General features: G+C 38.4%; 1 protein-coding gene across 10 annotated transcripts in view; it reads left to right on the forward strand.

Annotated features, from left to right (window-relative positions):
• The window catches only part of INTS2 (integrator complex subunit 2), a 65,829-nt gene extending 40,712 nt beyond the window's left edge, over positions 1-25,117 (forward strand). For 8 of the 10 annotated variants that reach the window (XM_035300697.3, XM_035300696.3, XM_078373690.1 and 5 more), the window contains 10 exons: positions 4,656-4,760; positions 8,842-9,006; positions 11,841-12,042; positions 15,049-15,174; positions 16,909-17,107; positions 20,454-20,705; positions 21,068-21,175; positions 21,311-21,416; positions 22,467-22,643; positions 22,752-25,117. In XM_035300697.3, the coding sequence (XP_035156588.2) occupies positions 4,656-4,760; positions 8,842-9,006; positions 11,841-12,042; positions 15,049-15,174; positions 16,909-17,107; positions 20,454-20,705; positions 21,068-21,175; positions 21,311-21,416; positions 22,467-22,643; positions 22,752-22,921 (1,610 nt within the window). In that variant the 3' untranslated portion in view covers positions 22,922-25,117. Of the gene's footprint in view, positions 1-4,655; positions 4,761-8,841; positions 9,007-11,840; positions 12,043-15,048; positions 15,175-16,908; positions 17,108-19,187; positions 19,418-20,453; positions 20,706-21,067; positions 21,176-21,310; positions 21,417-22,466; positions 22,644-22,751 lie in introns of all 10 variants that reach the window. The other 2 variants (XR_013535716.1, XR_013535715.1) reach the window with 1 other exon arrangement.
• The last annotated feature ends 516 nt before the right edge of the window (positions 25,118-25,633 follow it).

Genomic DNA, 25,633 nt, shown 5'->3' on the forward strand with positions numbered 1-25,633 from the left:
TTGCATATGTGATAGCTTTTGCAAAGTTGAAATTACTGTATCTATCTATCTACATACCCACACACACACTCTCACATATATATACACACACCCATACATATATATGTATGTATATATGTATTTGTTTTTTTTGCTTCCAGTGGGGGTCAGAGATAATGTATATTTTTATTTACTCGAATAATACATTTAAACATTTGCCTGTTATGGTAATTAAAAAAATAGCTACATAATATTTTCTCATAATTAAATTATGTGCCATTATTATTTTTTTTTGAGACAATGTCTCACTCTGCCACCGAGGCTGGTGTGCAGTGGCACAGTCTCAGCTCACTGCAGCCTGTGCCTCCTGGGTTCAAGCAATTCTCACACCTCAGCCTCCTGAGTAGCTGAGATTACAGGTGTGCGCCACCACACCCAGTGGATTTTTGTATTTTTAGTAGAGATGGGGTTTTGTTGTGTTGGCCAGGCTGGTGTCAAACTCCTGACCTCAAGGGATCCACTCTCTTCTGCTTCCCAAAGTGCTGGGATTACAGGCATGAGCCACTGCACCCGGCTGCATTACTTGTAACAAATTCCTTATTGTTGGACATTTACATTATTCCCAAATTTTGTCATTATAAACAGTTAAAGAATGAATATTCCTAGAGCTAGCTCTGTACACAGTCATGATTATTTCTTTCTTTAGGACAGATTCCTAGGTGTGGAACTGCTAGGTTAAAGTCTGTGAAAAATTATATAATTTAAAAAATTATTTTTATTATTTTTAGAGACAGAGTCTCACTCTGTCGTCCTGCAGCCTCAAACTTACTGGCTCAAGTGATCCTCCTGCCAGCCTCCTGAGTAGCTGGGACTATAGTTACATGCTACCACACCTGGTTGATTTATTTTTATTTTTATTCTCCTTAGAAACAGGGCTATGTTGCCCAGAAACTAAGTTTTTCTTTTTTTTTTTTTTTTTTTGAGACAGAGTCTTGCTCTTTTGTCAGGCTGCAGTGCAGTGGAGCGTGATCTTGGCTCACTGCAACCTCCATCTCCCAGGTTCAAGCGATTCTCCTGCCTCAGCCTCCTGAGTAGCTGGGGTTACAGGCACGTGCCACCATGCCTGGCTAATTTTTGTATTTTTAGTAGAGAAGGGGTTTCCCCATGTTGGTCAGGCTGGTCTCGAACTCCTGACCTCGTGATCTGCCTGCCTCGGCTTCCCAAAGTGCTGGGATTACAGGTTTAATTTTATTTTTTCATAATTGGTTATTAACATCACATACCTGTCATTTTCCTGTGACTTTAGAGGACTGCTTTTATGTATGTCAAAGTGTTATTACAAACCTATATCTGTTTCTGGATTTTCTTTTTTCTTTTTTTTTTCTTTTGAGACAGAGTGTAGCCCAGGCTGGAGTGCAGTGGTGTGATCTCAGCTGCAACCTCTGTTGCTGGGTTCAAGTGATTATCCTGCCTCCACCTCAGGCATGTGCCACCACACCTGGCTAATTTTTATATTTTTAGTAGAGACTGGGTTTCACCATGTTGGCAAGGTGGTCTTGAACTTCTGATCTCAGGTGATCCACCCGCCTCGGACTCCCAAAGTGCTGGGATTATAGGTGTGTGCCACTGCATCTGGCCCAGATTTTCTTTTTTATGTTTGACATATTCTGTGCCTTTGACCTTATCAGTTCTTGTTTGGAATTGTTGTCTATTCTTACATATTTAATTGTTTCTGAGAACTTTATAATAATTTTGTTAAATTTCACAAATGAAAATTATATTGGGATTTTGAGAAGAATTATATTAAATTTACAGATTATTTTAGAGAGAATTTACATCTTTGCAGTATTGTCTTCCTATCTAGAGACATGAAATAATTTTGCTGCTTTTTAATTTGACACACACAGTTTCCTCTTTTTTTTTTTTTCTTGAGACAGAGTCTTGCACTGTTGCCCAGGCTGGAGTGTGATCTCAGCTCACTGCAACCTCCACCTCCCGAGTTCAAGTGATTCTCCTGCCTCTGACTCTTGAGTGCTGGAATTACAGGTGCCTGCCACCACGCTGGCTAAATTTTGTGTTTTTAATAGAGATAGGATTTCATCATGTTGGCGAGGCTGGTCTAGAACTCCTGACCTCAAGTCCTCTGCTCGCCCCCCTCCGACCTCCCAAAGTGCTGGGATTACAGGCCTGAGCACCGTGCCCTGCTTTAGTTTACTCTTTTAGTTAACTCATGTAAACCCTCATAACAGTTCTGTAAGATAGGTGGTAGTTACATTTATTTGACAAGGGAGAACACTGAGGCACAAGGAAGTTAAGTAACTTCCCTAAGTTAGTATTAATATTGTAGTAAGTATTGGAACCAGGATTTGACTATTTCTGGAACCGGTAACTATTGTTTTAACTGCCTTCTGATGCTTTCTTAATTCATAAAAGATTCGTATTAAAAACTATGCTAATTTATTGAAAAGGAGATTATATCTAAACAAGAATATAGTAGGCTGGGTGCAGTGGCTCACACCTGTAATCCCAGCACTTTGGGAGGCTGTGGATCACCTGAGGTCGTCAGGAGTTCAAGACCAGCCAGACCAACATGGTGAAACCCTGTCTCTATTAAAAATGCAAAATTAGCTGGCAGGGAGGAGGTGGTGGCACATGCCTGTAATCCTATCTACTCAGGAGGCTGAGGCAGGAGAATTGATTGAACCCAGGAGATGGAGGTTGCCGTGAGCTGACATTGCGCCATTGTACTCCAGCCTGGGTAACAAGAACAAAACTCCATCTCAAAAAAAAAAAAAAAAGTATATGATATATATGTGGTCTACATAGACAGTGATTCTTAACCTTTATTCTAACACTTACACTTTCATACTTAATTCATAAAAGATTGTCCTTAAACAAAAAAATGGTTGAGCTTTACTGTTTGTTGTTTATAAAAGAGTAAACATTGTATATCCTTTTTCAAACTACAAACACCCTGATTGAGATTCTCATATATTCTTATGGTGTAAAGGAAAGTACTTTGAAGTGAGATTCGGGTGCCAGGCATATAGAATATGGTAGAGATGAGACAGAGAAAGATAGTGTTGCCTGGCAAGGACATTTACTCTGTGCGATCTGAGTATTCACTGAAGGTGGCCAAGCATGTATTTAAATAAGAGGACTATGGCCATTGGGTGAAGGATATATTAAATTGGAGGCAGGGAAAGTGGGCCATAGAAAATATTTAAACAGAGGGTGAGTAAGCACTGAATTAGGATAGCAGCAAAAGTACAGAAATTAAAATGGACTTAGAAGGATAAAAAAGGGTAGACATGGCTGGTTGAAGGTAGCAGTTATGAGAGAAGGAAGTCCAATTCATACTGCCTAACTTAATTTAAAAAGAATTAGGTCGGGCATGGTGGCTCACTCCTGTAATCCCAGCACTTTGAGAAGCTGAGGCTGGTGGATCACTTGAGGTCAGGAGTTCGAGACCAGCCTGGCCAACATGGCAAAACCCCATCTCTACTAAAAATACAAACCTTAGCCGGGTATTGTGGTGGGCACCTGTAGTTCCAGCTACTTGGGAGGCTGAGGCACAAGAATTGCTTGAATCCAGGAGGTGCAACTCACTGTTGCAGTGAGTCAAGATTGAGCCACTGCACTCCAGCCTGTGCGATAGAATGACTCGGGGAAAAAAAAGTCAATCACCACTATTGTATATAATATGATAGAACTGACTGATGGCTCATGCCTGTAATCCAAGCACTTTGGGAGGCTGAGGCGGGCAGATCATCTGAGGTCAGGAGTTCAAGACCAGCATGGCCAGCCTGGCCAACGTGGCGAAACGCCATCTCTACTAAAAATATAAAAATTAGCCTGGTGTGGTGGTGGGTGCCTATAATTCCAGCTACTCAGGAGGCTGAGGCAGGAAAATCACTTGAACCTGGGAGGTGGAGGTTGCAGTGAGCTGAGAGCATGCCATTGGACTCTAGCCTGGATGATAGAGTGAGACTCCATTTCAAAAAAAGGAACCTTAATTTTATCTTTTTTTTTTTGAGGCAGAGTCTCACTTGTTTTGCCCAGGCTGAAGTACAGTTTTGATTCTCCTGCCTCAGCCTCCTGAGTATCTGGGATTACAGGTTCCCACCACCACCCCTGGCTAATTTTGGTATTTTTAGTAGAGATGGGGTTTCACCTTATTGGCCAGGCTGGTCGCAGACTCCTGACCTCAAATGATCCGCCTGCCTCAGCCTCCCAAAGTGCTAGGATTACAGGCGTGAACCACCATGCCCAGCCACAGTTTCTTTTTATAAGATGCATTGGAATCATGAAGCTCTAGGCCATATGTTCATGATCACATTTGATCTTCCCAATTAGATTTGGGAAAAATCTTGACTCATTTGTTGGTTCTTTTAATGTAGGGCACTTTTGCACATGGCTTCTCTCACCTGTTAGGAATTTTCTCCTGACTAATTTTCAATTTTAGGGCATTTTCCAGATCTTGCCCCAGGTATGTTCTTGTTCTTCCTGTGTAGCCACTTGTTTTCGTAATTATTCTTTATCTTTTATATGCTGTATTTGCAGGTTAAGTGCATTAAAAGTAATTTGACATTGTTTTTGTTTCCATTTGGACTGAAGGTTAAGACTTCTGTTGTTTCTGGACATTCTATTTATTTTACACTTTTTATCTTTGGTAGCTGCCATGCAAAGAAAGCCAAAGTCATATTCTTCTTCTTTAATGGATCAGATTCCTATTAAATTCCTTATTCGACAGGCTCAAGGGCTACAGCAGGAGTTGGGAGGTATGTTTTATTTGCTTTTTATTGCTAAAGTTTATTGTTAAAAAAAGCCTTACTATTTATAATGTTATAAAGTGTAATGGGTTTTTAATGTTAAAAATTTGAACAATTCAGGAGTGAAATTCCTCTTTGCTTCCCTCAGTAAATCTATTATTTCAGTTATTGTAAACCACTCTTCTCCCTAAAACACATCCCTAGGTGTTTTCAGTTTGGTATATATTTTCAGGCTTTTTTTCTCCTATAGTTTGAACTGTGTGAAATTGCAGGTATTCAACTAATTTAGAGCTACAGAAACAGCAGGTTTATGTGAAAAAAACAAAATTTTTTTTAACTCTGAAGAGTATTGTACCCTGCCTCTTTTTTTGTTTGTTTGTTTTTGTTTTTGAGACAGTGGCTCACTCTGTCACCCAGGCACAAGATCTTACAGTGGCACGATCTTGGCTCACTGTAACCTTCACCTCCTGGGTTCAAGCGATTCTCGTGTCTTAGCCTCCCAAATAGCTGGGATTACAGGCATGTGCCACCATGTCCATCTAATTTATGTATTTTTAGTAGAGACAGGGTTTCACCATGTTGCCCAGGTTGGTCTCAAACTCCTGGCCTCAAGTGATCTGCCCACCTTGGCCTCCCAAAGTGTTGGTATTACAGGCATGAGCCACCACACCCAGCCTCCCCTGCCTCTTCTGAGGCTTGTTTTTTTTTTTTGGAATCTTGAACATTTTTACGAATCAGTACAGGTAGATCTGCCTTACTGTTTCTGATTGTTTCATATTTTATAGTATGGATATATTGTAATATTTTTACTATACGTCATATTACATAGAAATATAGTCGTGTTTTTTGAAATTATATATATATATAATTATATATATATAATTATAGTATATATATATATATATACAATTATATATATATAATTATATTTCTTTTTTTTGGTCTTCTCTAGGGGAAGGGTCTCACTATGTTACCCAGGCTGGGGTGATCATAGCTCACTGTAGCCTCAAACTCCCGGGCTCAATCATCCTCCTACCTTTGCCTCCCAGGTAGCCGGGACTACAGGCCTGTGCCACCATGTGCAGCTAATTTTCTAGAGACTTTTCTTAATTAAATACCTCTTATAATGTTTGAGTGTGGGTGTTTTTCTTTCTGTTAAGTTGGAATTTTCTTTTTCTTTCTTTTGTTTTGAAACGGAGTTTCACTCTTGTCACTCAGGCTGGAGTGCAGTGGTGTGATCTCGGCTCGCTTTATCCTCCATCTTCCAGGTTCAAGTGATTCTCCTGTCTCAGCCTCCTGAGTAGCTGGGATTACAGGTGCCTGCCACCAAACCCAGCTAATTTTTGTATATTTATTTATTTATTTATTTATTTTTTGAGAGGTGTCTCACTTTGTCTCCCAGGCTGGAGTGCAGTGGCGTGATCTCAGCTCACTGCAACCTCCACCTCCCAGGTTCAAGTGATTCTCCTGCCTCAACCTCCCTAGTAGCTGCTCAACCTCCCTAGTAGCTGGGATTACAGGAGTATGTCACCACGTTCGGCTAATTTTTGTATTTTTAGTAGAGACAGGGTTTTACCATATTGTCCGGGCTGGTGTCGAACTCCTGACCTCAGGTGATCTACCTGCCTCGGCCTCCCAAAGTGCTGGGATTATAGGCATGAGCCACTGCATCTGGCCCTAATTTTTGTATTTTTAGTAGAGATGGCATTTTGCCATGTTGGCCAGGCCTGTCTCAGACTCTGGACCTCAAGTGATCCACCCTCCTTGGTCTCCCAAAGTGGTAGGATTACAGGCGTGAGCCACCGTGCCTTTTTATTTCTTTATTATGGTTGGTTTCAACGAGAAACATAAGCCTTCACTGGTCATTGTTAACTAGATGTCTGCAGCATTTATTTACTTACATCTTTGTATAATCTTTTTTTTTTTTAAGTAGAGACAGGTTTCATCATTTTGTTTAGGCCAGTCTTGAACCCCTGACCTCAAGTGAAGAGCCCCACTCAGCCTTTCAAAAGTGTTAGTATTACAAGTGTGAGTTACTGTGCCTGGCCTCTTTGTATAATCTATTTCCAAAAAAAATGTTATTTTTAACAACGTTTGGCAATTGATAATGCTTTATTGAAAAGTATGAAATGTCGATTAGTTTATACTTTCATAAGCAGTCTTTTTTGTGCTGATTGGGTACAGTTTTAACTGTACATATATTCCTTTATGCATTTAGAAATTCAAATGTTAATGCCATTTTTTATTGTTACAATGGCTTTTTTTTTTCTTTCTTTTTTTGTTGAGACAGAATCTTGCTCTGTTGCCCAGGTTGGAGGGTAGTGTTGTGATCTCGGCTCACTCTAACCTCCGCCTCCGGGTTCAAGCAATTCTCCTGCCTCAGCTTCCCAAGTAGCACCTGTCACCATGCCCAGCTAATTTTTGTATTTTTAGTAGAGACAGGATTTCACCATGTTAGCCAGGCCAGTCTTGAATTCCCGACCTTGTGATCCACCTGCCTCGGCCTCCCAAAGTGCTGGGATTACAGGTGTGAGCCACTGCGCCTGGCGTACAATATTTTTTCAAACACAGAAGCATCAATTTTAAGTTGTTTCTATGAGAAAGGAATTGCATATTTTCTCTACTGGGATTAAACAGTAGTATCATTTGATTTGCATAATAAGGGTATAATTAGATCTCAAGTACTTTGATTCCTACTACTGCTTCGTAGTTTTACTATTCTGATGATGATGATGATAACAGTGTGGTAGCAACAATATTTATTAGGTACTTATGTGCAAAGCACTTAGCATAGTACTTCATTAATTCATTAAGGAAACATTTTTATGGTGTCATAATTTTTTTTTTTGAGACAGCATCTTGCTCTGTCGCCCAGACTGGAGTGCAGTGGCATGATCTTGGCTCACTGCAACCTCCACGTCCCAGGTTCGAGCAATTCTTGTGTCTCAGCCTCCCAGGTAGCTGGGATTACAGGTGTGCATCACCACTCTTGGCTAATTTTTGTATTTTAATAGAGACAGGGTTTCTTCATGTCGGTCAGGCTGGTCTGGAACTCCTGACCTCAAGTGATCCATCCCCCTCAGTCTCCCAAAGTGCTGGGATTACAGGCATGAGCCACCGCACCATTATTAACATTATACATGATAGTCGTGAATAGTCAAACTGTGGTATAAGTAAAATGTTATAAACAAGCCTTTGATTTGGTAACAGGAAGTTTTCTTATTTCTTTTGATCTCCTTTAACTCTTCTTGAACCAAGAAAAAATGCCCCCTGTTGTGGGTATCATCAGTACTGCTTCTCTTGCTGACATACGTTGCTATGTGACTTTGGGGTTGTTAATATTAATAAATGTCTTTCAGCCTGTTTTGTTCCTTACAATAGAATGGAAGCATTGTTTACTTCGTATGAACGTTAGGGAGAAGTCAAAAAATGGACATAAACTACCTGAGACCTTTTAGGTATTCAAAGTGGGCAACTAATTTTACACATCTATAGTGATGATTCTCAACAGGGTTGGAGGAAAGGGCATGTTATCTACAGAACCCTATCAGTATTTCTGAGTAGGACCTTTTCCAAATCATATATAACAGCCCACAAATGGACATTGTTTTTTCTTCCTTTTCTTTCCTCTTCCCTGAACTCTTGAACCATTGCCATCTCAAACAGCTTTAAGAGACTAATATGTTGTGTGGGGTGAAAGAAAGTTGAAAGCTTTCTATATAAGTAGTAGTTCCCAGCTCACTGTTTATCATATTACTTGGGGATCTTCATTTAAACAGTTTCCTTTGCTCAAACTACTATACAGAAGTTCTTAAGCTGTAGTTTGCATGGACAAGAAGTGTACATTCCTAGGGCTCCATTCCAGGGCTTCTGATCTAGTCATCTGCGATGGTATTACTCATTCTGCACATGAAATAAACTTCCCAAGCTTATGATGCTAGTGGTGCTCTAATCATTCTTTGAAAAGCACTGACTTAAGAGTATAATTCTCTTTCCTTGTGGGCTGATGGCTTGATAAAAATGAGAGGGGTAGGGAAGCTTCTGGTGTTTGAGCATGAAGAATCCAATTGATTTTCTGTAAATTTTCAAGGGTTGCATTCAGCTTTACTACGTCTCCTTGCTACTAACTACCCACATTTATGTATTGTGGATGACTGGATCTGTGAAGAAGAAATCACAGGGACTGATGCCCTGCTACGGCGAATGCTCCTGACTAATAATGCTAAAAATCATTCTCCCAAACAACTTCAAGAAGGTACAGTAAATTACTGATACTCCTTTAACCCCTTTTGTAGTACAAGGAGATGGTAGGCTAATTAAAATCTTACAATCATACAGAATTTTCCTGTGGATATAACAATGTTTTGGTGAATATATTTTAAGTATATAAAATACTCTTTGGGTTTAAGGAATTTTAACCATTTCCTTCCTTCTTTCCTTTTTTCCTTCCTTCCCTTTCCTTTTTTTTTGAGACAGGGTCTTACTCTGTCAGCCAGGCTGCAGTGCAGTGGCATGATCTCACCTCGCTGCAGCCTCTACCTCCTGGGCTTAAGCAATTCTCCTACCTGAGCCCCACAAGTAGCTGGGACTATAGGCATGAGCCACCAGGACTGGCTGATTTTTTTAGTTTTTTTAGAGACAGTATTTCATCATGTTGCCCAGGTTGGTCTTGAACTTGTGAGCTTGAGTGGTCCTCCTGCCTTGGCCTCCCAGAGTGCTGGGATTATAGGCATGAACCAAATGAGCCTGGCCAGGAATTTTAACCATTTATTTCTGATGTGCTTGTATCTTTTCTCTCATAGGTCCTATATCATATCACTAAAAAGGTGGTGTGGTTTTAGAAAGGTTCTAAACTGGTTAGAAGTAAGCGTAGTGGAATAGGACTGTATACTTGCTAGATCAGCACTGTTAAATAGAAATATAATGTGAGCCACACCTATAAACTTTCCAGTAAAAAGAAACAGGCAACAACAATTTAAATAATAATTTTATTTGACCAAATATGGCCAATATTATTTCTTTTTTCTCTCTCTCTCTCTTTTTTTTTTTTTGAGACAGAGTCTCATTCTGTTGCCTTTTCTGGAGTGCAGTGGTGCAGTCTTGGCTCATTGCCTCCCAGGCTCTAGCAATCCTCTTGCCTCAGCTTCCCCAGTACCTGAGACTACAGGTACATGCCACCGTACCCAGCTAATTTTTGTATTTTTCGTAGAGAAGAGGTCACTATGTTGCCCAGGCTGGTCTTGAACTCCTGGGCTCAAGCAGTCTGCCTGCCTTGGGCTCCCAAAGTGCTGGAATTAAAAGCATGAGCCACCATGCCTGGCCTGCCAATTATTTCATCGTGTAATTAATATTAAGATTTTAATGAGATATTTTACCCTTCACTGCACTCCTGCACCTAGTCTGCAATCTGTTGTATATTTTACACATATAACAACACACCTCAATTGGGGCTAGTTATTGCAGGTGCTCAATAGCCGGATGTGGTTAGTTAGTGATTATTGGAGAGCATAGTTCTAGATATTTTTTAGTAACAGCAATCTTCTTTTTTTTTGAGACGGAGTTTCGCTCTTGTTACCCAGGCTGGAGTGCAATGGCGCGATCTCGGCTCACCACAACCTCCGCCTTCTGGGTTCAAGCAATTCTCCTGCCTCAGCCTCCAGAGTAGTTGGGATTACAGGCAGGCACCACCATGCCCAGCTAATTTTTGTATTTTTAGTAGAGACCGGGTTTCACCATGTTGACCAGGATGGTCTCGATCACTTGACCTCGTGATCCACCTGCCTCTGCCTCCCAAAATGCAGGGATTATAGGCGTGAGCCACTGCGCCCGACCCAAGTAACAGCAATCTTCTGGGTGCTTACATCCTGTAAAGGGGGCCACCTGGAGGAAAGTATCAAGAAGTTTGAACCTTTCAAATGAATGTTAGCTATCAAAAGCAATACTTCAGCATATTTTCCTTTCAGTCCTGTTTTTAAAATTCGCTTGGGCTGGGTGCAGTGGCTCACGCCTGTAATCCCAGCACTTTGGAAGGCCAAAGTGGGAGGATCACTTGAGGCCTGGAATTCAAAACCATTTTGGGCTCTTAATTGGTAAGGGCAAGAGAAAAAAAAAAAAAAGACCAGCCTGGGCAATGTAGCAAGACCCCATCTCTAAAATGAAAAAATAAATAAAAAATAAAAGCAGTCTGAATCACCAACAAAATGAGATTAGTCTTTGGGTCAGTAAAGTGATTTTTTTTTTTTGAGACAGGATCTCACTCTGTTGCCCAGGCTGAAGGCTGGAGTCCAGTGGCAGGAACAAAGCTCACTGCAGACTCCATCTCCTGGGCTTAAGGGATCTTTTCGTATCAGCCCCTTGAGCACCTGGTATTACAGGTGTACCACCACATCCGGCTAATTTTTTTTACTTTTTGTAGAGATGCTGTTTGCTATGTTGCCCAGACTAGTCTTGAACTTCTGGACTCAAGCAATCCTCCTGGCTCAGCCTCCCAAATTTTCGAGATTACAGGTGTGTGCCACCACGCCTATCCCATTAATGTGATTTTTTTAAAAGATATTTTTGTTCTTGAAAGAACAACTACATGTCCATGAGTTTTTCTTAGGGCTCTTATTCTTTAATTTTTTAAATTATTTTTCAGATGGAGTTTTGCTCTGTCACCCTGGCTGGAGAGTGCTGGCACAATCTCAGCTCACTGCAACCTCTGCCTCCTGGGTTCAAGCCTCCTGAGTAGCTGGGATTACAGGTGTCCGCCAGCATGCCTGGCTCATTTTTGTATTTTTAGTAGAGAGGGGGGTTTCACCATGTTGGCCAGGCTGATCTGGAACTCCTGACCTCAAGTGATCCACCCACCTGGGCCTCCCAAAGTGCTGGGATTACAGGTGTGAGCCACTGCATCTGGCTGGCCCTTATTTTAAAAAGTTTAGTTGAAACTGTATCTAGGTTTCCATAGGAAACAATAGCAAGTAACTATAGTCTGAGTTACTTAATTTGTTTTCTTAATTTGTTTGGCCTATAGTCTGAGAACAATATTACTTCCTGCTTGATGAACTGTACAGAATTTAGATTATGATTGCTAAATTTTCTTTTTAGCATTTTCAGCTGTCCCAGTAAATCACACACAAGTGATGCAGATTATAGAACACTTGACCCTACTCTCTGCCAGTGAACTTATACCATATGCAGAAGTGTTAACATCTAATATGAACCAGCTGTTGAATTCAGGGGTTCCACGGAGAATTCTTCAAACAGTCAATAAACTATGGATGGTTCTTAATACTGTGATGCCCAGAAGGTAAATTCAGTGTTTACATGTAATAGGTAATTTTATAGCAGTAATAATATACAGTAACCTAAACTTGATTGTTGAAAAAATTTTTCACAAGACCACTCATAGAAGTATTTGTTAAGTATATGACAATATCTCCTTACTGAAGACTACTAAATAGTTCTTGTATCTTTAAGTAAAAGTAAACTTTATTGAAATAGAGGCCACGAATAACTATACATGATAACCCAATTTTCAGGAACTTCCTAAACATTACAGTATTTCCGACTTTAGGAAGTTCTTGAAAATTGGGTTATCATGTATAGTTACTTGTGGCTTATGATTTAGATCATGATAAGTAAGTTGTATCTTGCATCTTTGCAGTTGTTCCAAGGTTTGCTACACATTAAAATCGCCTGGAGAGTTTTTACCACTGCTATCCCCAGGTTGGAACCCACACCAATTCAATCAGACCGTGGGTGGGAGTTAGGCATCAGTACTTTTCAAAAGGATTCCCCAGGTGATTTCGGTGTGCAGCAAAATTTTTCTTTAGTTATTGGGTCTCTGCTGGTTCATAGATGGCATCAGTAACACCTGGACGGGTCTAGAAAACAATACTGGGCTTGAGTTAACTGAGATTTTGACTCAGTAGGCCTAGGTGGGATCTGGTAATGTTTATACTTTGGAAATTTAATTTTTACTTATGTCAGTAAATGCACATAGCTTAAGAAGTTAAATAGTATATAAGGTCTGCCTCACACTTTTCTATTTTTGACTTTAGCTCCCCAGAGACAACTATTTTCAGCTATTTTATCTTTTTATTTTGGCATTTATATCCTCCCCATGTATCTCTTATAATTACTGTGATTTCCTGGTTTTCCAATTTAGAAATTATCTTGATTTTCTACTCTACAAGGTGAAGGTTAGTTAGCTCTCTTACTTGCTTCCTCTCCTGTGAGTCCCACTTCTAATATACCTTTCCCCTTTTCCTGCTTCTCCCAACACAGGTATATTACAATTTTTGTTAAAGCAGTATTTAATGTGCATATTATTATGACTACAGAAGTGATTTCATAATTGAGTTATGTGATACTTTGATTATAATTTCATTCTTATGCAAGTGCCCTCCCCCATACTCAGCATATACCCTGGGTTAGTTAATAGTTACCTTGTTTTCATTTGCTCAGTTTTTTTTTAAACTGGTTTCAATAACTAATAACTAATTCATCCCCAAACTTCATTATTGAGGGGATATTTACTTCACAGTTAATTGTAACACATCAGAAAATGTATCATTAACATTTTCTTGGATGGGTGCATTATCTCATGCCTATAATCCTAGCACTTTGGGAGCCTGAGCGGCATGGATCACTTGAGGTCAGGAGTTCAAGACCAGCCTGGGCAACATGGTGAAACTCTGTCTCTACAAAAAATAGAAAAATTAGCAGGGCATGCTGGTGTGTGCCTGTATTCCCAGCTACTTGAGGGGCTGAGGCAAGACGATTGCTTGAGCCCAGGAGGTCGAGGTTTCAGTGAGTGGTGATTGTGCCACTGCACTCCACCCTGGGTGACAGTGAGACCCTGTCTGAAAAACAAAAGAAACACTGTATTTTTTTTCTTCAAGACATTCCTTTCATAGCTTTCCATCTTCATGTTCCCATCTGGGACATACACATTTGCCATCCTAGAATTGCTATTGTTACTCTTCTTTGTTGGATTCCCTATTTTTCTCTTTCTTATATCCTCATTTTAGTGAATGGAACACACACTCACCTTGCTTCCTGAGAAAGGGAGTGTGGGAAACTTTTTTGAGACATTGAATTATTCTCATATGTGATTGATATTTAGCTTAAGTGTAGATTTCTAGTTCATTTTTTAAAAATTTATTTTTTCTTCTTATTTTTTAGAGACAGGGTCTTGTTTTGTCACCGAGGCTGGACTCCAGTGGCACAATCATAGTTCACTGTAACCTCAAACACATGGCTCAAATGAACCTTCTGCCTCAGCCTTCCAAATAGCTGGACCATAGCTGCACACCACTGTGCCTAATTTTTTTAGTTTTTATAGAGATGAGGTCTTGCTGTGTTGCCCAGGCTAGTCTTGAATTCCTGGGCTCAAGTGACCCTCCTGCCTCAGCCTCCCAAAGTGCTGGGATTACAGGTGTCAGCCACTGTGCCCAGACCTGTTTTTAATTTTTCAAAGAGCTATTTGTTATCTGAATATTTTGAAATGCCTCTTGTTCTTATTTTATGTATAAAATATTTTATTCTAAATTTTTTTCTCCTTATTCCTACATTCTCTGTGTGTGTGTGTGTGTGTGTGTGTGTGTGTGTGTGTGTTTGTTTTTGGAGTTCCTTTGTTTCTGTGTGTATATTTTAGTCTTCTTCAAAGTAGAAGCTTTCTTTAAGTGTCTGATGATCCTTGTTTGTACACTCATATCTAAGAGGGGGAAGTTCTCTGGTGGATTCCTGGATTTCACTGTAAGATCAAGCACTTTCCATTTTGGCATATCCCATAGTAATTATGATGTGCAGTCATTTTAGTAACTGCTTTTATCATCTATTGATGTTTAATCTCAAAGTGGCCTCTCACTTGGAGACTTTATGATGATAAATGCAGAATAATGACATATTTATGGAACCAGATACAGAATGTTTTGGTAAGTCTTATTTCATTTACAGGTATTATATCATTTCTAATTTACATACGAGGAAACAGTTAGAGAGCCTCATTGATTTACACTGAGTTATATAGCAAGTATGTTATAACTAAGGTTTTAATTTTATATGCCATGATTATTCCATTACAACTGTGAATGTTTTTGAGACCACTCTGTGTTCACTGTTTTGTCTCTGTTTTTTTTAGAGATATTATAATAGGTTAGATGTCTATAGCTTACACTTTTTCAAAGTTCATTCATACCTATTTTTAAATTATTTATTGAATATAACTTTCTAAGATAGAAAGGACTGGATGGTTACAGCTTTTAAGTATATAATAACTGTTTTGAACATGTGATTATTTTCTCATCAGGTTATGGGTAATGACGGTTAATGCACTTCAGCCTTCAATAAAGTTTGTAAGACAACAAAAGTATACTCAGAATGATCTGATGATAGATCCTCTCATTGTCCTAAGGTGTGACCAGAGAGTTCACAGGTACATGTCATTTGAGTTTCATTTTTATTATAGAGCTGTACTTTGAAGAGTCAAAACAAATTGATGAAATTCAGTTTAAACTTATAACTTAGTGTTCTTGCAGATAACTAGGCAGTATGACCTGTACTTTTTTTGTCTTATTTTTTTAGTCATGTTTATTCATGAAATGTATATTCATTTTAATATTTAATATGTGATTAATAGAGAAATGTCACTCTTGGTTTTGGTACCATCAGTAGTGGTTTTCCCTCTCTCTCACAATTTAGACCAGTAAAGAATAACACTATTTCGACTCTTACATTATAAAGGTTTTTAAAAAACTGGTACCTTGTGAATCATTACCTGCATTAAAACTGTGACCTTTTTGGCATACCCAATAGTGATGTTAGCTTCATTGATTCCACATTTGGTTCTGAATCCTTACCAATTGCTAAACTTAAGCATTGCTTTGAAGTGGCTTCATTTCAAAAGGTAGAAGTTAGTTTATTCCTATTGTTAATCTTTGAGTTACACTTGTTATGAGAAATACTATCAAATATATGTAAGTTGAGGGGCTTGCCTTTAAAGTAATTATCATCTGCATGGGGACATAAGACAGATAAGTGGTAAGTTAAATAATATGGTCATGTGGATGAATGCTGTAGTAAATAAATGTTCTTAAAAGTTCAGGAAAGATGCAGAGGAGAGGGAGTGTGGGTAATGTTTTAAAGCATGGAGTTAGGGCTGGTTGGAGTGTAGTGGTATTTATAACTGATTGATCACAACCAGTTACAGATTTCTTTGTTCCTTCTCCACTCCCACTGCTTTAACGTTAAAAAAAAAAAGAAGAGTGGACATAGGGTTTAGTTGTGTATTTGTTCATCTAATAGTGTAAAGATGGGGATTAGAGAGTCAAGGGTGGTACTTGGAGAAAAAGAACAGTATGAGTATTACAGCTGTGCCACCTTGCCTAGTTTATATTCTTATATTAATTGGCTACATGGTATTCCATTTTGTAGATACACTATGCTTAACCCAATCCCCTAGGATATTTTGTTTCTGATTTTTTTGCTATTATCAATAGTGCTGTGGTGGTCATGTTCATTTCCCCATGCTGAGTATTTCATTGAAACAGAAAAATGGAATTATCAGGGCAAAAGTATTGTGTTCATTGTCAAGACTTTTAATTCATATTTTCATTCTACTGTGTAGAAAGGCTGAACTGATTTACATTCCATAGCAGTGTTTGATATTATATACTTTACTGCACTATTTTATATAATGTTTTCCAGTTTGATAGGTGAAAATAGATTCCCATTTTAATTTATATTCTTGTTAGATTGGACATTTAACTGTATTTATTGGCCATTTAATTTCTTCTTTATATTTTAGCCTATATTTTTTATTGACTTAAAGAGCTCTTTATAAAGAATATCACTTCTTTGTACACATATTACAGTTTTTTTCTTTATGCACTATTGTTTTGCCTGCATCCAGTCGTCTTTTCTTTAGAGTTTATATTATACATATTTGACTTTAGCTAATAAGATGAAACAAATGATACTATTTATATAATTTTGAAATATAGAGAATAAGAAATACATACTAAACTTTTGAGAATGAATATTTCAGTGAGAAAAGCTACTATATGCTACTCAGGTTTTTCTCAGCAATTTAACTAGATTGATCATGTTCTGGCTAATTTATAAATTTAAATTCTTTCTGATATATTTCTTTTCTGCTTTTCTTGTTTAGATGTCCCCCACTGATGGATATTACTCTACACATGTTGAATGGATATCTTCTTGCATCGAAAGCCTACCTTAGTGCTCATCTGAAGGAAACAGCAGAGCAAGATAGGCCTTCCCAGAATAATACAATCGGTTTAGTTGGACAAACTGATGCTCCGGAAGTTACCAGAGAAGAATTGAAAAATGCATTACTGGCCGCTCAGGTAAATTTTGCTAAAGTAAAATTTAGTCAGAAAGAGCGAGGGCTTCTCTACTGATGTAATCAGTAGACTAGATGGTATATTATGCCCTCTACGCCCTTTGTGACATATTGTGCATTTCTTTTATTATAGAATCTATTATGATATTACCTTTGGTTTTGAATATCACATATATTGTATTTTGGAAATCAGGAATAATCTTCATGATATGAATGAAACAGCCATTTAAATAAGGTTTATATTTTAATAAAATTTAAGTGTTTACCTATTCTGAGTTTAGAGTTATATGTTCATTCAGTCAACAAATTTTTTTTTTTGAGATGAGTCTCGATGTCACCCAGGCTGCAGTGCAGTGGTGTGATCTTGGCTCACTGCAACCTCCGCCTCCCAGGTTTAAGTGATTCTCCTGCCTCAGCCTCCTGAGTAGCTGGGACTATAGGTGCATGCTGCCACTCTTGGGTAATTTTTGTATTTTTAGTAGAGATGGGGTTTCGCCATGTTGGCCAGGCTGGTCTTGAATCCTGACCTTAGGTGATCTGCCTGCCTCAGCCTCCCAAACTGCTAGGCATGAGCCATGGTGCTTGGCCTCATTCAACAAATACTTATTGGACTACCTACTATGTGCCAAGTATTGCTGCAGGAACTGAGGATATAGTGGTGAAGAAGACAAAATTCTTGGTTATTTGTTTCTTAAGATCAAATGGTAGGAAAAAAATGTCAAATTATGGAGACAGACAATAAACAGAAATATAAGTGCATGTATAGTAAAATGTCAGGCAGTGATAAATACCATGACAATATAAGCACTTCAACTTTATATTTAGAAAAGTTTTCGCTGGGTGCGGTGGCTCACGCCTGTAATCCCAGCACTTTGGGAGGCTGAGGCGATGGATCATGAGGTCAAGAGATTGAGACCATCCTGGTCAACATGGTGAAACCCCGTCTCTACTAAAAATACAAAAAATTAGCTGGGCATGGTGGCGCGTACCTGTAATCCCAGCTACTCAGGAGGCTGAGGCAGGAGAATTGCCTGAACCCAGGAGGTGGAGGTTGCAGTGAGCCAAGATCGCACCATTGCACTCCAGCCTGGGTAACAAGAGCGAAACTCCGTCTTTAAAAAAAACAAGTTTTTTGGCCGGGAACGGTGGCTCATGCCTGTAATCCCAGTACTTTGTAAGGCTGAGGTGTGCAAATCACCTAAAATCAGAAGTTTGAGACCAGCCTGGCCAACGTGGTGAAACCCCATCTCTACTAAAAATACAAAAAATTAGCTAGGTGTGCACATGCCTGTAGTCTCAGCTACTTGGGAGGCTGAGGCAGGAGAATGGCTTGAACTAGGGAGGCGGAGGTTGTAGTGAGCAGAGATTGTGCCACTGCACTGCAGCCTGGGCGACAGAGTGAGACTCTCTCAAAAACAAAAAAATAAATCTGTTCCTACTAGATTCAGATAAGGGATTGAAGATCATAAAAGCTAACATTTGTATAATGCTTACCATATGGTAGGTACTAGCCTAAGTTCCTTAAATATATTAACTCATTTAATTTTTTTTTTTTTTGAGACGGAGTCTTAATTCGTTTCCAAGCTGGAGTGAAGTGGCGCAATCTTGGCTCACTGTAACCTCCGCCTGGGTTCAAGTGATTCTTCCGCTTCAGCCTCCTGAGTAGCTGGGACCACAGGCTCCTGCCACCACGCCTGGCTAAATTTTGCATTTATAGTAGAGACGGCGTTTCACCATGGCCAGGATGGTCTCGATCTCTTGACCTCATGATCCGCCCGCCTCGGCCTCCCAAAGTGCTGGGATTACAGGCGTGATCACTCATTTAATTTTTATAACCTACCTATAAGGTATAGAGTATTATCTCCATCTTTTACAGATTAGGAAAATGTGACCCAGAGAAGTTAAGTGACTTGCTCATGGTTACACATTTAGTAAATGGCAGAACCATGATTCACTCCTAGGCACTTTGGTCCTGAGTCAACAACAACAAACAATAACAATAACAATAACCAAAAACCCCTTTCCCCAAGCACCATTATTAGAAACCATGAGAGTCTAACTTTTTTTTCCTGCTCTGTCCCCAGGCTGGAGTGCAGTGGCACAATCTTGGCTCACTGCAACTTCTACCTCCCAGGTACAAGCAATTCTCCTGCCTCAGCCTCCTGAGTAGCTGGGATTTACAGGCACATGCTCACGTCCAGCTAATTTTTATATTTTTAGTAGAGACAGGGTTTCATCATGTTGGCCAGGATAGTCTGGATCTCTTGACCTCGTGATCTGCCCACCTCGGCCTCCCAAAGTGCTTGGATTACAGGTATAAGCCACTGCACCTGGCTATATTATTTATTTATTTTTGAGACGTAATGTTGCTCTGTCACCAGGCTGGAGTGCAGTGGCCAGTCTCAGCTCACTGTAACCTCTGCCTTCTGGGTTCAAGTGATTCTCCTGCCTCAGCCTCCTGAGTAGCTGGAACTACAGGTGTATGTCACCACGCCTAGCTAATTTGTGTATTTTTAGTAGAGGCAGAGTTTCACTGTGGCCAGGATGGCCTCGATCTCTTGACTGCGTGATCCACTTGGCTTGGCCTTCCAAAGTGCTGGAATTACAGGTGTGAGCCACTGTACTCGGCCAGCTCTCCTTTTTATATAGAGGCCTCAAGTATGTTGCCATTACCCCTCAAAGTACTGTTATATACAATGATGCTCAAGCCTGTAGACTGAGCAATGAGTTGTGCACGTTGAATGGATGGTAAGGTAGACTCTTTCCTTATAAAACCAGAGCCTTAAACAGTCTGTATTCAAGTTAAAGAGCTATGGGAAGTCATTTTTAGGCGTTATTAACAATAATCTCAGAGCAATCAAATAGTTGGTAGCCAGGTTGAAAAAAAGGGAAATCAGGATAGCATCCTGGGAAAAGTGGGAGATTAAGAGGATGGAAAGGATGTTCTGGTAGAAGTCATTTTTGCCTAGGGCCTGTTTTGGATATAACTGAATTCATAACACTCTTCTAGTAGATATTCTTAAACTGGAGTCCATGGATCTGTCTAGAGATATGTGACATCATTATGTAATGATGTTTGGTTATGTATGTTAATTTTTATGGGGAGAGGGTGTATTGTTTTCTTTAGATTTCTGTGGGGTTCATAATCCTAAAAAGGTGAGAATCACTGCTCTACAGATTGCTCACTTTTGCTCTTAGAAGTACCTCTGTGTGTGTGTGTGTGTGTGTGTGTGTGTGTGTAAGAAATTAGTTATTTTATCATTTGTGTTCATGTGAAAATAAAATCTGATTTGGTTTTTAAGCCAACTTCTCAGAAACTTCTTACATTTACTATGTTTGTTTGCTTTTAGGATAGTGCAGCTGTCCAAATTCTCTTAGAGATTTGCTTACCTACTGAAGAGGAGAAAGCAAATGGTGTCAATCCAGATAGCTTGTTAAGAAATGTTCAAAGTGTTATTACCACCAGCGCTCCAAATAAGGGAATAGAGGAAGGAGAAGACAATTTGCTCTGTAACCTTCGAGAAGTTCAGTGCCTTATCTGTTGTCTCTTGCATCAAATGTACATTGCAGATCCCAACATTGCTAAGCTTGTTCACTTTCAGGTATATTTCCAAAGAATGATGCTTTGTGTTTTAATTTTGTTTTTCTTGAGGGCTTTGAATACTATATTAGCAAGGATCATTTAGAAACCATAGAAAACACAAATGATCCATGGGCCTTTGCAATATGGATAAAAATCCAGGTTTTTAGTTTTGTTTTTTTTTTAATCTAATGAAATGTTTGATAATTTAATCTCTATTCTAGTGAATCAGAAAAGTGCAATGCCAGGTTACATATAGGGCACTGTAGCCTTCTGAGCAACTTTTACAGAAAGGAAATGAAATCTTTCATTTGTATTTTTATCTATACTTGACTTTTATAGTTATTTTATTTCTGACTTTTTTCCTCTTTCTTGTTGAGATAGGGTTATCCATGCGAACTTTTGCCTCTGACGGTCGCAGGTATTCCATCTATGCACATCTGTCTAGATTTCATACCTGAGCTTATTGCACAGCCAGAACTTGAAAAACAGGTAATGAGCATTTTGGAGCTTTGGGACAATTGCTCTCTCTCTCTCCAGTCTTACTAGTTATACAAAACATTTTATAGTTTTTAATACCTAAAGATAGTCTTGAGAAACATGCAATATCTGGATTTTGTATTGCAGATATTTGCTATCCAGTTGCTTTCTCACTTGTGTATCCAATATGCATTACCAAAGTCACTTAGTGTGGCTCGTTTAGCTGTCAATGTCATGGGAACTTTGCTAACAGGTATGTAGCCAATCAGCATCAACAAACATCTCTCATAAATTATTAATAGTACCTGTATTTTCTGAATTTAGTGATGTAATATGTTTTTTGTGTCACTCAGAGACAATATGATACAATATGTGTTAATCCTAGTTTAACTTATGCTATCTTTTGAATTCTTCTTTTGAAAATTTTTCTGTTTACAAATGTGATTTATAGTGTAGTGGGAATGAATAGATAGGCAAATTGTATTTTTCATTTTGTGAATGAGTGTATATAGATTTGTAAATATAAGCTTTCTAGATACTATAAATGGAAAAAAAATACTTTCTGAATGTAATTATGTCAGTAGAAAACAAGGTCATTTATTACAAATGCTCAGTTCCAGAAAAATATCATCATATGTACAAATGAATGATAAATATATTAGATGTGTCCATAAGTTCTAAAACATATTCTGACATTTTAACTACCTTCTGGTTTGTAGAATAAAATGGTCTTAAAATAAACTTAAATATATGAATCATAATTCCTTAAAAAATAACCTTAAAATATATGAATTATAATTCAACCATTAATGTTATGACTTAGTTAATTTAGTATTCTTTCTCATTTTAATATTTCCATGATACCCTGTCGTTTTTCTTTTCATTGTATTTACGTCCTGTTATAATTATTTGTAGTGGTTAAGAGTTTACACTGCATGAGTTCAATCTCAGCTCCACCACTTACTAGCTTGTGATCTTTGACAAGTTTCTTAACCTCTCTAAGGCTTTTTAAAGAATTTTCTCATCTATAAAATGAGTATCATAATAGTACTTTGGTCACTCATGAGATTGTAGGAATTCAATGAACTAATACATGTAATGTACTTATCGCAAAACTTGGGCATAATTTGTATCTTGGATAAAGACAGAGACTACTAGATTGTGAGCTTTCTGAAGATAAGGGCTGCTGTGTTTAGAGAACTTCGTATTTCCAGTACAGAGCATAGAACCCATTGGTATGTTATGTAAGTTGTGTTGATTTTATATTTGTAAACTAAAATATTGTTTCATTTCTTTCCAACAGTTTTAACACAGGCTAAGCGGTATGCTTTTTTTATGCCAACTCTGCCAAGTTTGGTCTCCTTTTGTCGAGCATTTCCTCCATTGTATGAGGATATTATGTCTTTGCTGATCCAAATAGGGCAAGTTTGTGCCTCTGATGTTGCCACTCAGACAAGAGACATTGATCCAATAATTACACGTAAGTGGTAACTTACATTCAAAGATTATCTTAATATCTCAAACAGAAAGGCCAAATTGCTTTCCAGATTTCTTGGCCTTAATTTTTTTTTTTTTCCTTATGTTGTAGGTCTTCAACAAATAAAGGAGAAACCAGGTGGATGGTCTCAAATCTGTAAAGATTCATCTTATAAAAATGGATCCAGGGACACTGGAAGCATGGATCCTGATGTACAGCTCTGTCACTGTATTGAAAGAACAGTAATTGAAATAATAAATATGAGTGTTAGTGGAATTTAAAACAAAATTTAAAACCTAAATATGAAGCTGTTTGCTGCATATACTCAACATGAATTCTGCATATTATAACAACTCTAAACTGAATGGGAACAGTAAAGTAATGTCTTGAAATCACTTAAACAATTCAATTCAACATGAATATAATTTAGAACTTGATGAGAATTATGCTTGCTTGTATTTGATTGGCACGTCTTTGGATCTACTTTGCTGGTATGTTTATATTGTAGCAGCTGAGCTTTTTTTCCCACTGGGAACACATGTAAGAAACTCATTACTGGAAAGGGAATTTGGCTTTGTATTTAGCTTTTGAAGTGAAGAAAGACTGCCATGCCTTTAATTTCTTATAAAAATGAGTCTGTGGGTAGCCCTAGTGTTTATTTTAACTGTGAGCTTGTAACAGAGTGTGACAAAGATGCAAAGATGGGAGAGGAAAAAGTATAAAGAGAAAGGAGAATTAAGGAAATATTAGGAGTTAAAAACCCAAGTAGAAATCTCATAAGATTTTCAATGCAAGTAATAGTAATGCAAGTTGGAATTCTAGTTCTCAAGAAAGAGTACTGAGAAAGCTTTTAAAAAGGCACGTAGCTTTTGTAAATGATTTCTGTGGAATTACAGATGAAGATTTAAAGATTTCACATATTTGCTTCAATTTTTATGAATATATGAAGCCATATGTTTAAAGAGATACTTGAATAATTTGGAATTTTAATATACTGGTATAAAAGTGTTTACAGAAACATCTTTGTTCAAAGAAGAACCTGAGAGATCTCATTTAGTTTTTGTTTTACATTTATTTTTATAATGCTTCATTAACTTACCTAATGCTCAGAGGGGGGAAATATGTATCAAATTACATGATAGAGCAATAAAACCCACTGGATTCAAGAGCACTTGGCTTGTCATTAGGATTATAATTCATACATTGAGAAGATCTGTGAGTAAGAAATTGCAGTGTTTGAACCTCAGGAAAAGTTAAAATGTAGAAAATATTGTCTTGCTGAATGATTTTGCAGTCCTCTGTCAGTAACTTCCATTGATTAGGCAGACACATTCAGGTAAACTGTAATCCTCATTTGAAAAAAAAAATTAAGTATCCAATATAGAAAGTACTTCCCTTTTCTCTCTCTGAGATATACCTCAATCACATACTTCCTTACCCCCACTTGAAACTGACCTCTTCACTTGTGGGTTTTGTTTTTGTTTTTGTTTTTTTTTGGAGCTGGAGTCTCACCCTGTTGCCCAGGCTGGAGTGCAGTGGGGTGATCTTGTCTCACTGCAACCTCTGCCTCCTGGGTTCAAGGAATTCTCAACCTCCTGAGTAGCTGGGACTGCAGGCGCGCACCACCATGCCCAGCTAATTTTTGTATTTTTAGTAGAGATGAGGGTTTGCCATGTTGCCCAGGCTGGTCTTGAACTCCTGGCCTCAGGTGATCTGCCCACCTTGGCCTCCCAAAGTGCTGGGATTACAGGTGTGAGCCACCCAGCTAGACCTCGTCACTTGTAAAAATTAGTGAGGGTACTAAGAAGATGTAGTTTTTAAGAAATAAAATTTAACTTCAGCCTTTTCACTAGTAAATAGTCATATCTCATTTTCTTCCTTTGTAAAATGGGGTTACTACTGGCCCTACCTCATATTCTATGAGAATGAGTTTGTAGCTGTTTCAAATCATGAAGTACATAGTATCACATGTGATAGAATATTTATAACTTTTTATTAGATGCTTAATGTTCAATTAAGTAATTCTGATGTGAAAAATAAAAGTATATGCTTAAAAATAGCGTAAGAATTTTCATATTTTTAAACAAGGCAGTTTTGTAGTCTCTTAAGATTAAATACAACTGCTCCTTTTTTTTTTTTTTTAACTGAGGCCTTGCGATATTTTATGTGAATAGATATGCCCTAGGAGTTCAGAAAAAGGTAAAGTATGTTTTCTAAATGCAGTGTACATTCCTGGATCAATTTTCAAAGACTGGTCATAACCTGCTGTGTTAAAATAATCACATTTGCTGTTTTTCATCAGATTTGTTGATGATGTAAATAAAATGTGTAAATATATTAGTAAATGTTAATATTCATGTATTTTAAGTTAAGGTATAAAATTTGTCACAATGGGATTTTTTTATTCAAGTGAAAACAGATGTGTGCAGCTATTTTGAATATTGGTTTATAAACATTCATATTCTTTATCAAACCAACCTGTAGTTTTTTGTGTTTCATTCCAGTAGAGTTAACCTGAAGGGAACAGTTCAAGGGACTGTATTCTAGGCCTGTATGGTTCCAAGGGCCTACGTGTATCCCTTTCTCTTACTCCACATACATTAAATGTCAATACAAGGTGAGAGCCGATGGAAACCCTTAGTAATTTATGAGAGTAGTTATCCTGGAGCAGTGACTCAAAAGATTTGGTGTTTTAAAAAATTATGAGGCTGGGCGCGGTGGCTCAAGCCTGTAATCCCAGCACTTTGGGAGGCCGAGGCGGGTGGATCACGAGGTCAAATGATCAAGACCATCCGGGTCAAAATGGTGAAACCCCGTCTCTACTAAAGATACAAAAAATGAGCTGGGCATGGTGGCACGTGCCTGTAATCCCAGCTACTCAGGAGGCTGAGGCAGGAGAATTGCCTGAACCCAGCAGGCGGAGGTTGTGGCGAGCCGAGATTGCGCCATTACACTCCAGCCTGGGTGACAAGAGTGAAACTCCGTCTCAAAAA

Source organism: Callithrix jacchus, chromosome 5 (genome assembly GCF_049354715.1).
Source record: "Callithrix jacchus isolate 240 chromosome 5, calJac240_pri, whole genome shotgun sequence".
NCBI classification, from domain to species: domain Eukaryota; kingdom Metazoa; phylum Chordata; class Mammalia; order Primates; family Cebidae; genus Callithrix; species Callithrix jacchus.